The sequence below is a fragment of the Pollicipes pollicipes genome, unplaced genomic scaffold (genome assembly GCF_011947565.3).
Source record: "Pollicipes pollicipes isolate AB1234 unplaced genomic scaffold, Ppol_2.1 Scaffold_6138;HRSCAF=7277_pilon_pilon_pilon, whole genome shotgun sequence".
Lineage (NCBI taxonomy): Eukaryota > Metazoa > Arthropoda > Thecostraca > Pollicipedomorpha > Pollicipedidae > Pollicipes > Pollicipes pollicipes.
In genome coordinates, this window is record NW_023596818.1 from 30,865,737 (window position 1) to 30,877,999 (window position 12,263).

Genomic DNA, 12,263 nt, shown 5'->3' on the forward strand with positions numbered 1-12,263 from the left:
CTCCCTCCGGCATAAAAACCGCGCTGCTGTCCGGTAAGAAAATCCCCAACTAGAATTCATCCCGCTTAGCGAGTTGGCATCATCACGCCACACCAATAGGCCATGAAGCCACTCACTTAACAGCGGCCGTCGTCGAGATTTGAACCCGGGCGAGACCAGCATGCCAATCATCGATCCACTGGAGATGCGCGCCCGGCGACCGAAAATTTGTGATCAGAATAGGACTGGCTCAGAATGAGTTGATGGATTTTGTAATCGTCTGATGCCTAGTATCAAGCATAGAGCCGACTTTTTGCACGGGATTCTGCATATTTGCGCTTGCTTCCCCTAAGGCTGGCAATCCGCGTATACTTGATACGCACAACCATCTGAAAGATTTTTGAGGGTGTTTAAGTCCGGTGCGCAGCCACTCTCCATTTTGGAGGGTGTATAAGCCCGGTGCATAACCACCCTCTGTTTTGGGAGCGCGTATACGCGCAGCCATTATTTTAAGGAATGTTGGCAAATTATCGAATAATCTGGAATGTGCGCGCCGTTGGAATGGGCCTCATGGCCCATTCCAGTAAGTGCACAGCAGCAGTGCAAGAAATCGTAGCAAAAATCGCAAAATTTCAAATTATGGTGGTCCATGGGCTTTTGTTGGAGAAAATTCCGACCACAAGCGTGCATAAATAGTTAACATGGGTTGAAAACCCCTATAGATTGACATTCGTTTAATCTGGTCGGAATGACATAGGACGACACTCGCTCAATCTATCCAGTGGTTCGTGGTTCTTTTCTCAACCCTTGGGAATCTATGTTCGATGTTTTAGAAGCTCAGCTTCAGACGTCTTAAACTGCAAAAAACTACTGAGCCCTTCAGCTGCAGGGGTCCTCGCCACCTTCAGAGGACCGTTATAGCATAAATTCAACGTTGCTTTTTGTTACGCGACTAAATCTAGCAGCACCATTGTTTCTTTGAGAGCATGATGGGGTGTTGCTGTCGCACGGGCATCAACACAACAAGATGCCATAAAGAGCGAATGCGGCAAACATATCGAAAAAATGGAAAAAAATATTTCTGTCAGCGGAATGTAAGAGCATGGAATAGGGTAAATTACCGATCGATTATTCTAAGACAAGTTTTACTTGACTACCTGCATGATCACGTGGTTTTTGAACGTCCGAGCTCAGCTTATAGATGCGATAGCTGTCGTTAGCAATTTTATGTTGCAGGGTACGTAATTTAAATAAAAGGTAGTTAGGGAAATGTTAATACACGCCATGGTTTAACTGTTACGTGGGAGCGGGATGGATTCAGAAGATGTGTTTCAATGACGTCATTTGCACAGTTGAGCAGAAATCTGTGCTCAGTCCAGTAAAGCTTTTACAAATTTAGCGCAGCGCCGACAATTCCACGGCGCAACTTACCTCGTTTTGTATTTGGCTGCTGAGTTACATACGTTTTTTTTTTTTGCTTTGAGGGGATAGGGCCGTGGTCGCTGCTAAGCACGGCTGGTTAGGAGTGATGGAGGACGATGCTCCTGTGATTTATGGTCTTGAGTTTCAGGTATTGAAAATTCCATCATTGTGTTTTGCGATAAGGTTTAAGTATCCCATTTATGCACTCGTAGAAATATGCATTGCAATGATGCTATTTCAGTTGTGTCTGAACTGGTGAAATGCCAATTTTCTGTGGTTATTTGCTCAACATGTATTAGCAGCTGCACTCCCAAATTGCTTATCAATATTTTACACATCATGCATACTTAGATGTAAACAATGAATCACTTGTTTTCAACAAATTGCACATTACTCACTTAACTGGAAGGTGTGAAAACAAACAACATATTGTCCATAACCTGGCTGCTTCAAAGCTGGATTGATGTGAAGTCAGTCTTCCAAAACTGTATGTTGCAATTTATTTTTCAGACATTGCAATAACATTGTAACAATAATTCCAGTACATGTGCATCATATATCTGAGAGCTGGGAGCTGGTGCACATGCATGACCAATTTAAGTATGTAGAGAGCCTATGTTTCAAAGAATTGTGATGTTTAAAGGGTCATTTGGGACAAAAATGCTTTAGAAATTGTTGACTTGATAACATTTGACAATTCTATACCATTTGGTGTGGCCTCAGTTTACTACTGCAAGCACCTGGTTCACTGCATCAGTGATGTATTGTCATTCAGTACAGTGGATGGATGTTCCTATTTGGGACCTGAAGTATGGCATGTGTGGCAGCTGGGAAGTGCATGACAGGAATCTGCCAGTTTTTTTTTGCATTTTATGTTGTGTTTTTCAAATTTTATTTATGTGGAGGGATGCATACCTTAGTTTAAAATGAATAACAGGCACCTTTGGTCATCCATATATTTTTTAAGCATTATGATATATTGACATTTTCTGTAGCATGTTCGGCCATTTAAACATGTTTTACAGAGGCTGCCAGCATTTAATTTCAAGGAAAATGCATATCCTCAATGAGAGGCTGTCAGGACATTACATTAAGGATACATGTTCCCAATAGCATACACATAAATTTCTGCCATCCAAAGGTATAACCTCATTTGGCTGTGTTGTGTTTTGTATCATCTGATTCATCTACTCATGCTGAATTTAGTGATTAAAACCATTAGTTCAAATTTTCACAAGCTTTTAGCCCATTCTTTTAGCTAAAAGCCTATGCAAATTTGAACTTTTGGCTGGAATATCTGAATTCAGCATGAGATGACAAATCAGATGACATAAAAAATGTGAAATGGCCTGAGATTGATGTATGGGGTTTTACCTTTGAACAACAGAGTTAGCAACTTTTAGCAAAGGTGATGTGTTGTTACATCTTATCACCTTGAAGACTAAAAGGACTAAGTTGTGCTTTTTGGAAAGTTCATTGAAAGGTAATTGCTTTAGAGGTGCTGTTTTTAGGAGTGTGTTTCTGCCAACAGTCCAGAGCATTGGCTGCTGTGCAAGGAGGCACAGATGATGTCATGTTCATGGTGGGAACCCAGTCACTGAAGTATGACAACCAGATTCATCTGCTCCAGCTGGATGAAGACACAGGAGCCCTCAATAAACAGGTGACTCATGCTTAACATCTGCCAATGCATGTAGTGATGAAAAACCTTCATGAGCTTAATGAATAAATGGAACCTCTCTCTCCCTCTAAAAATCATATTGTCTCTCCTTCATCACACTCTCTCCCTTTCACCTACCATCACACCACAGGTGGTGTGTGACACCAGGTGCAACTGGTGTATGTTTTCCTGTTTAGCCCACTTCTGTGTGCTACCAGTGCAAATAGCTCATGGTGTGACCAGTCGGTGTCCTGTCATTCACTCTGCTCACCTCTGCCAGTGAAGTGCAATATCTGGTGTGACCATCTTCCCATCCTGGGCAGATCTTCCCTCACCCTGCTGGTGAGGTATGGTACCTGGTGTGACCATTGCCTGTCTTCCCATCCTGGGCAGATCTTCCCTCACCCTGCTGGCGAGGTATGGCACCTGGTGTGACCATTGCCTGTCTTCCCATCCTGGGCAGATCTTCCCTCACCCTGCTGGCGAGGTATGGCACCTGGTGTGACCATTGCCTGTCTTCCCATCCTGGGCAGATCTTCCCTCACCCTGCTGGTGAGGTATGGTACCTGGGTGTGACCATTGCCTGTCTTCCCATCCTGGGCAGATCTTCCCCTCACCCTGCTGGCGAGGTATGGCACCTGGCCTGCTCGCCAGCCGACAGCCGGCTGTTCAGCTCGTGTTTCGGCCGACTGGAGGAGGGCTCCTCCCCGGCTCGGTGGCGCCATCTGGTCCCTGCCGGCCGAGGACGACGGCGGCTCGGCGTCGGCCGCCCTCACCCGCCTGGTGGACCTCAAGGCACAGGTGGGTGGTGCACATCAAATGGCTACTTCAGGGCAGGCCTCCGCACGTTACTTGAGCTATTCGCTTATTGTGTAGAACAGTCTTAACCTGTTTTGCATGCAGAGTGCTTACGCACAGCCTGTTTGACGCAGCATCTGTGCGCAGATCGGCGGAAAGCCATCGCCAGTCCCTGCTGTAGTGTGTTTCGGTGCTGTTGCAGGACATTAGCAGTGTGCAGTGGCAGCTGGTGGACGGCAGCCAGGCAGTGGGCGTGGGCGAGCGGCAGCTGACCGTCTGGGACCTGGACACCGGCCGCGGCTCAGCGGCGGTCAGTGCCCGGTGTGCCGTCGGTGACCTCCTCAGTGACCTCCTCAGTGACATCTGATCTCTTCAGCCCGCACCAGACGGCCACTGGTGCGGTGAACGGGTGCCGCGTTTGTCGGTCTTTTTTGCTGTGCGTGGTTGTCAGTCAGACGAGTCCGCGTAGTGGTCGGAGAGCTGTACGCCTCTTTCCTGGTTCCGTCTTTAGATGCTGGAAAAGCAGTGCAAACGTTAAAAGGAACAAAGATGGACAACTTTGGTGTTATCCTGTTTACTTTCCGACATTATATTTTTACTTCCTATAGTGGCAGTGGGCAGTTAGCCCATGCACCCTTTTGTAGGTCGACACCGAACACCGGTGGTGAAGACGCGTTTTTCGTGTCACGCCATTTTCGCGGTCTTCTTTGCCTTGATTTTCGCGTTTTTTGATTTCCTTGTGCGCCATTATTCGGTGGACGCGTGGTCGAGGCCTGACAGAGTCGCCGTCCGTGACGTCAGGTGTCTGCCGAGATCACGTGCCCGGGCCGCGTCCAGTCTCTGCTCGCCTGCGCCCGCTGGAACCCGCACCAGTGCTGCAGCCAGCTGGCGGCCGCGTGCGACGCGCACGTGCGGGGCTTCGACTTGCGCTCCGGCCAGCTGGCCTGGGCCGTCGAAAACGCCGACGCGCAGCTGGTCAGGTGGGCCTCCGCCAGACACCGCCGAGCCGCGCGACAGCACGAGTGTGATGACTGGAACAGGGGCGGGGAAGGGGGGGGGCACTCGGTCAGACACCGCCGGGCCGCGCGACAGCACGAGTGTGATGACTGGAACAGGGGCGGGGAAGGGGGGGCACTCGGTCAGACACCGCCGGGCCGCGCGACAGCACGAGTGTGATGACTGGAACAGGGGCAGGGAAGGGGGGGCACTCGGTCAGACACCGCCGGCCGCGCGACAGCACGAGTGTGGGTGACTGGAACAGGGGCGGGGAAGGGGGGCACTCCGCCAGACACCGCCGAGCCGCGCGACAGCACGAGTGTGATGGCGGAACACGGGCGGGGAAGGGGGCAATCCGTCAGACACCGCCGAACTACGCGACAGTAAGCTTGAAGGCTGAAACAGGGGCGGGGGGGGGGGGGGGGGGGCACTCCTCCCGATACCGCTGAGCCTCGCGGCAGTGCAAGTGTGATGACTGGAACACGGGCGGAGGCGGGAGGGGACTCCGAGGCTTGGGTGAGAGCGCTTGTTCTGAAGGTGCGTTCGCAGACACCACCACAGGCGCAGGTGTGGCATGTTTAGTTGCGCAAAGTTTGGGGACTTGCTTCCGCCCCCGCCCCCATCCCCCCCCCCCCCTACACATACTGTGACACAACGCATGGTCATTGTGACCTCTCCGTGAATTGTCAAGATGACGCCGGTGACATATATCCCGCATTACAGTAGATTGGGAGTCGGACTCGAGTGTTGCGATGCGATGCTTGAATCACTGTAAATGCCGATGTCCTTGGTGGAGTTTCCTGGAGGACGGTATGTACCACGGAGTTTGGAGTGCGAACCTTGTCCCGCTTGCGCTCGGGTGTCGCTGACCGGTGCGGGGGAAGCGTCTGTCTATGCATAAAAGACGCGGCACTACATGCCATGGACTGGGAGCTTGAGGGCGCTGCGTACCTGGTCCGCGTGATGATTTGAGACCTGCCCGCCGTGTCATCGCCTTCTATCGCCACGCGTACAGAGACATGGACTTCAACCCGAACAAGCAGTACTACTTGGCCACCTGCGGGGACGATTGTCGGGTGAAGTTCTGGGACATCCGGAAGCCGACGGAGCCGCTCCAGGTCATTGCTGATCACTCCCATTGGTGAGTGGACGGCGGCAGGGAGCGGGAGCGCACAACGTGCGCCCCTTCAGAACTGGGTGTGCATTGTGGTGTTTGAGTTGCCCGCTATTCATTGGTATTTCTGAGCGTTCGGTGCCGCTAAAGCTCAGTAAGCATCAGGAGCATGTGAGAACCGATGGGGCACCTTACAGGGCAAGTTTAGGAGTCAGCTGCACTGCACCTGGACAGCCTTAGCGGCTCCCAACTGGCACGTGCGGCGGCGTCCGGACAGCCCTAGCAGCTCCCACTGGCGCGTGCGGCCGTGTCCGGACAGCCCTAGCAGCTCCCACTGGCGCGTGCGGGCCGTGTCCGGACAGCCCTAGGGGCTCCCACTGGCACGTGCGGCCGTGTCCGCACAGCCCTAGCAGCTCCAACTGGCACGTGCGGCCAGCCGGACAAGCCGGTGAATTGCGGCGCTGCTGAATCGTGCGTCATTTATGTATACTGCTGAACCGCTGCCCAGCCTATCGAACCATACCCCGCACACTATCGCACATCTGTTCCCCAACGCATCACGAAAACATCCTCCCGCAAATCACTCGGGTGCAATACTGGCCTCTGTAGAACGACCGGGTGCACCTGCTGGTAAGAACAAACGTAGCACCAGTGCACTGACTCCGTCTGCCGTGCCGCAGGGTGTGGACGGTGCGCTTCAACCACTTCCACGATCAGCTGGTGCTGACGTCATCGAGCGACTGGCGCGTGCTGCTGACGTCAGCCGCCTCGCTGAGCTCCGAGCCGTTCGGCCACCTGCTGGAGGAGGACGAGGACGAGCCCTCCCAGAGCAGGTAAAATGATGGGGACGAGTGGGTGGGACGAGGTCCCCACGGCGGGTGGGAGGTCCCCCCCCTGTCCCCCTGCGGCCTCCCTCCCCCTCGAGAGGACGAGCATGTGTTGTTCTGCGGCAAGTAAGAGGACGGGGACGAGTTCTCCCGTGCCGGTCCGAGGACTGGACCACTGGTGAGGAGCGAGGAGTGCCACTCCTCTCGCGGTGGGTGGAAGGACGCGGGCCTTCGGTGCGGGCAGGCGAGATGAAGCCCTCCCGTGGTGGCTAAGACCCGCCGTGGGCGCTGGACGGTTGGCCTCCCTAGGCGAGCGAGGAGACAGGGCCTGGTCATACACAGAGATGGTGCGGGGTGCGGCATTTGTCCGTACGCCAGCGAACCGGCTATATCACGATGGTCACGAGTCATGATATGTCGTTTATTGTCACGCACATGATGCCTGTGCCGAGCTGTGCGTCATGGCGCCGGCCGTGTCGGCTTACCGCGTTGACCGTCGTCCCGCCCAGTGAAGAACCCTCCGTATGTCACAGCTGCCCCGCGGCCGACCCCGTGTGCCCAACCCACACCGTCTTTCCCTGCCCTGACGCGGACTGTCCGCTCCCACCGGGCCCGGCCCCGACCTATGGCCGCGGTCTGCTCTGATGACCGCCCTCACACAGAGCCCGCCTGGAGGACGGCCAGCTGTGCCGCTGCGAGGAGCACGAGGACTCGGTGTACGCGGCCGAGTGGTCTTCGGCCGACCCGTGGACGTTCGCCTCGCTCAGCTACGACGGCCGACTGGTGGTCAGCCGCGTGCCGCGCCAGGTCAAGTACAAGATCCTGCTGTGATGCCGCTGGTGCCGCGCCGGCCGCCGAGCGCGCGCCGCTGGCGGCGCTGGCAGCGGCGATAGGAGGACAGTGCGCGGAGGTGGCACGCGCGTGGTTCGAAGGTGTGCCTGGTGATCGAAGCGCTTGTGTTTTTTTGTGTGGAACTAATCTTGCTTTGTTTTCAATGTGGAGTGCACCGTGCACATTAGATGTTGGCGACATGAATGCTAATTTTGTGTTCATTGTTAGCAGGTGTTGAGACATTCTTATAAACGAAATTGCTCACTATTGTAAGGTTCCTTCATGACGGCTCTTATGTGCTGATGTGTTGTCTAAGTGCTGGCCGTTGTCATTCCAGGGTATCATAATAATCACTGGCATATCAGTACCGAGTTTGAAGTGCAGCTTCCATGTCAACACTTCAGCGTGCCCCCGACTAATGCAATCCACAGTTGTACTCTTCCCTGGATATGTATTTTGTCTGTCATTCGCTGGAGGCATGTTCCGCCGGCTTCCCTGGACGCGGAACGCCTGGAGTCCACCGAGCCCGGGTGGGACGGGTCCCCGCGGACACTCGGCGTTTTCTGATGTCGAGAGTGCCGCTGCAGACCCCGCCGCCGGTGGCCTCCAATGAGGGCTTCCGAGACGATCCGGCGTCAGGGCCGCAGCCTCGCGCTCCTCAGAAGGCCTGCTTTGGTAGAGCATGACACAGCCAGACCCTGGACCAGAGCCTGGACCGTTTGTACTCAGAGCTGGCTCGCGGAGTGAGGCAGCGAATGGGGCGACATTGGGAATTGGCGAAACAGCGACAACGTGATGCAATATCTTGCGCAGACGGTGGCATATGGAGCCTTGACAAGGTCGGGCCCGTGCTCCCGGGAACAATGTGAACGAGCATGAGCGATGCAGCTTTTTCCGGCCAGGGAGACGGATGATTGTTGGAGATATTATTTTCTGGTGTGATTGTCTATTGGCTGGTGTGAGTTGTCATCTGGTCGATATAAGCAATCAAGACACTCAAGACACTCAAGACTACTGGTGCCCTCCCTGCTCTATGTTCAAATAGGAAGTACCCTAGGCGTAGTTTGGAGGGCCCCGAACGGCCGAGTATGCTCAAGCAGGTTAACAGATAAGGCCCCGACAGGAAGGCCATAAGCACACAGCAGAGGATTGGACGGGCCTTAGATCATGTAGAGGGCCCATGGGCATACCGCGAGTGTATCAGTACATGGACCGAGATCAACGTGATGGGTCCCTGAGCAACCGAGAATACCCCGGCAGTTTAACGTATGGGGGCCCGGTTATAGCGTATAAAGCTTTCCGAGGGAATGGGAATAATCGTGGAGGACACCTGATTGACAAGAGTATCCGGCTCGCGAGCAGGGAGGGCACCAGTAAAAGCGCAGGGCCCCCGGAGGAAATGCAAATAAATCAAGGGCAATGTAAAAGGCTCCTGAACAATTGGATTGACTCTGCAAGTGGATATTTAGGGCCCCTGGAAACAGCGTAGGGTCTCTGGACAGCGTAAGGAGCCTTAAAAACTCCCAATCACCATCCTCCCAATCGGCGAAGAATTGTTTTTGTATACTGGTAAGCCCTTCTCTTTTGCTTGTGGCTGTTCTTGGCCGTCTGGAAGTTCAAAGACGTCCAATTTGTTGCGTTTTGTGTTTTTTTTTTTTTAAAAAACTATTTGGCCGGCTATGGGCCCCTTCGGAACCTATGGTCCGATTCAGGACCCAGGTGGGGCCATGGCCCTGTGCATCCCTCTTCTGGACTCGCCCCCTGCTAGAAAGCCCTAATCAGATGACATAACAGAACCCCTCTGACTGATATTTCAAGTCACGGCTATACGGGTGGGGGACCTGGTCCGAGTCTAATCGGGCCCTTGATCTTTGGTCTCGAGGAACCCTTCGAGCCCCTCCTTGAATCTCCGCAAACACGGCCCTTTGCCGGCAGAGAGGGCCGTCTGTCTAACAATTTAAGTGTCCGATCCTATGGGCCGGGCCCCTGAATAGACCTTCGGCTAGCCTTTCAGGCACTCAAATCGGCCCTTAATTGGAAGTCCCGCGGGTTTCGAAGGACCCCTCCGATCCTTATAGGGGGAGGGGGGGGGGGGGGCATATGCTCACTGTGCTCCCTGCCTGCACCACTGGACTGAGGTCCACAACCATTGCTATATTGCGCGAAATGCTGGTACTACCTGACCATAAGTTAATCCATGGATAAAATGAGCTTCAAAATAGAGGCCTGCCTGACTGGCCGGAATGTTGACGCTTCCCACTATAAGCACTCACTAGCTACCTGCCTCCCTACCGTTGATCCATACTGCTCCGGTTGTGGTGGTCCCCACGTTGAACTGTGGACCACATTTATACGCAATAGGGGTCATTTCAGCCTCAGGTTTTCAATGCGAACTGAACAGTTGCTTTTGCATTTTTTGCATATTTTTTTTTGCTTTTTTTGGTGCTCAAATAGGCCCGCGCAAAAACATATTTGCTCCAAAGTGGCGCAGATAGCCGTAAATGAGGGACGCCACATCACACTCTTCGACTGCTTTTCGCGCGGCGGGGCGCTGTACATTGCGGTCCAGCCGCGCTCAAGCAGCTTGAGATTTGTCTTCCCGTTTTCTGGCGCGATTTTCATGAATGATACTGTGACACGCGTCTTCAGTTCAACCTGCATTTGATCGTGCGCTGGACATCAGGAAAGCAATGGAGACCGAATCCTTCGTTCTGAAGCCGAACAGGGATCTGTTAGACCCGAATTTTGAAGGCTATAAATTAAATTTAGACAAGATTGCTATTCATTCCAAGCATGTTGAAGAAGGTTAGTGTGTGTGGTTTAATATATTCTGATGTGCTGGTTTTGGGATTGACTGACCTGCATTTACTTGATTGTCACTCATTTACAAGCCATTTTCTGGCCTGGCATGCCTGGCATGGTTTGTTAGTCTTGATTGTTACCCCTGCCTCACATTGCTTTGAATTGCTTGACCCTAGCTGGTTGCCAACTTGCAATTTTGAATCACGCAGCTGCACACAGTAAACTTTTATGTTGGGGACAGTGATGATATAGTGGTTAGGGGTTTGACTCTGGACCTGTAGGCATTGGGTTGAGGCTGCTGTCACGCCATCAATGCATGCTACATGACACACTAATGAATGTGTCTGTCCCAAAATAGCCTTGTTGAACATTGATGTGTAAAGCCCCAATGATTTTTCCTAGATTTGTCATGTTGGTTAAAAGTTAGCAATTTTAACAAGTAAGCTATATACATATATATATATATATATATATATATATATATATGTGTGTGTGTGTGTGTGTATATATATATATATATATAATCATAGCTGGTTTTATTATTTTCAGGGGTTCTACAAGCTCCAGGAATCCTCCAGCAATTATTCCTACCAGCAAGTGCGGCTATATGCTCTCCACAACCATTTGTGGCCAGACCCATGGGCCCCTGACCAGAGCTTCTACTTCTCTGCAACTGGAAGTGTTGTCAGGTTGGGATAGGGCCAGTAAGTATCAAAGGATCTGTGAAGGACATTGTGTCCCATTTTGCACTGCTGTACAAATAATCAATTTTCAGTAGTATGTGATTTATTTGATCTGGTGTTGATAGAGCAGCTCTGGAATCCCACAGATCATTGGCCAGTGCAGTTAGGATATGTAAACAAAGCAAATGTAAACAAAGCTGTGGCCATGGTCTAAGATGTTAATGAACCCAGGGCTACAATGTCATTGTCAGTGTTTTACTTTATGGCTAACTCCATGAATATAAGTTTCATCAGTCTCCCTTCATTTCAAATCCCTGTGTTGTCATGTGTTTGCCATCTGCAGGACCACTATCCAATGTTTTTTCTTCACTGGTCCCATGCTGCCAACACATTGTTTCCATGGGCCAATCTGCAGCATGCAGACAGCTTAGAATATGTGCTTTCACTTGGGCTTGGGCTTGTGGGCTTGGTGCTTATGGGCTCAGTACTTTCTCATAGTCTCCTGTCTGATAGTCTCCCTGATAGATAGTCTGATGGTCTGATAGTGTTTCCTCATTTGCAAGAGCTTCCACTTCTCATGATATAGTTTTCCCAGCTCCCACCCACCTCTGCCCTGTCTGCCCTCATGGCAGAGGCCAGCTGGATCAGCAGCAGTGCCAGGTATCATGTCCCAGACTCCTGTCCTGTCATTGTCCCCCCTCATCAGCAGCAGTGTCAGGCTCCACACAGCACCATCTTGTAAGACCCACCCACCATCAGCATGTCAGCCCCACCACCAACAGCTCCCATCTGTACCTGACAGCTGCGCGCGACTGCCGCCAGGCGCTGCCGGCGGCGGTGCGCTCCGTGCCGGTGCTGCAGCTGCCCGCCAGCGAGTCGCCGCGCCCGGAGCCGGACGCACCCATCGTTGAGCTTCGCCTCCGACCGGCTGGCGCTCGTGTCGGACGGCCGGGGCCGGCTCCACCTGGTGGACACCGGTGACCGCGCCCTGTCCCAGCCCTGGCAGGTACGCCGGCCGACCCAGCCCCGCCGCCGGGGCCTCGTGGCTGGGGTTTGCCTGTGACATGTCACAGGACTGCTGGTATGTTGCATGACCGCTATTGTCGTTTTGTCACTGTGCGCGGTGGACAGTGTGTGATGCTTTTGGGACT

The 12,263-nt window shown here is 52.7% G+C and overlaps 1 protein-coding gene and 1 long non-coding RNA gene across 3 annotated transcripts; both read left to right on the top strand.

Annotated features, from left to right (window-relative positions):
• Positions 1-1,461: 1,461 nt before the first annotated feature.
• Positions 1,462-3,503, top strand: LOC119106198 (uncharacterized). 2 transcript variants are annotated; one of them, XR_005095095.1, is made up of 3 exons: positions 1,462-1,549; positions 2,933-3,064; positions 3,455-3,503. It is a non-coding gene; the product is annotated as an uncharacterized LOC119106198 (long non-coding RNA). The 2 variants fall into 2 exon arrangements; XR_005095096.1 differs by lacking the exon at positions 3,455-3,503 and adding an exon at positions 3,385-3,404.
• A 47-nt stretch (positions 3,504-3,550) lies between these two features.
• Positions 3,551-7,991, top strand: LOC119105567 (EARP and GARP complex-interacting protein 1-like). Its single transcript, XM_037229028.1, has 7 exons — positions 3,551-3,618; positions 3,757-3,862; positions 4,062-4,169; positions 4,661-4,839; positions 5,871-5,996; positions 6,650-6,802; positions 7,459-7,991. The coding sequence occupies exons 1-7, from the start codon at positions 3,551-3,553 to the stop codon at positions 7,625-7,627; spliced, it is 909 nt and encodes a 302-aa protein (XP_037084923.1). The 3' UTR covers positions 7,628-7,991.
• The last annotated feature ends 4,272 nt before the right edge of the window (positions 7,992-12,263 follow it).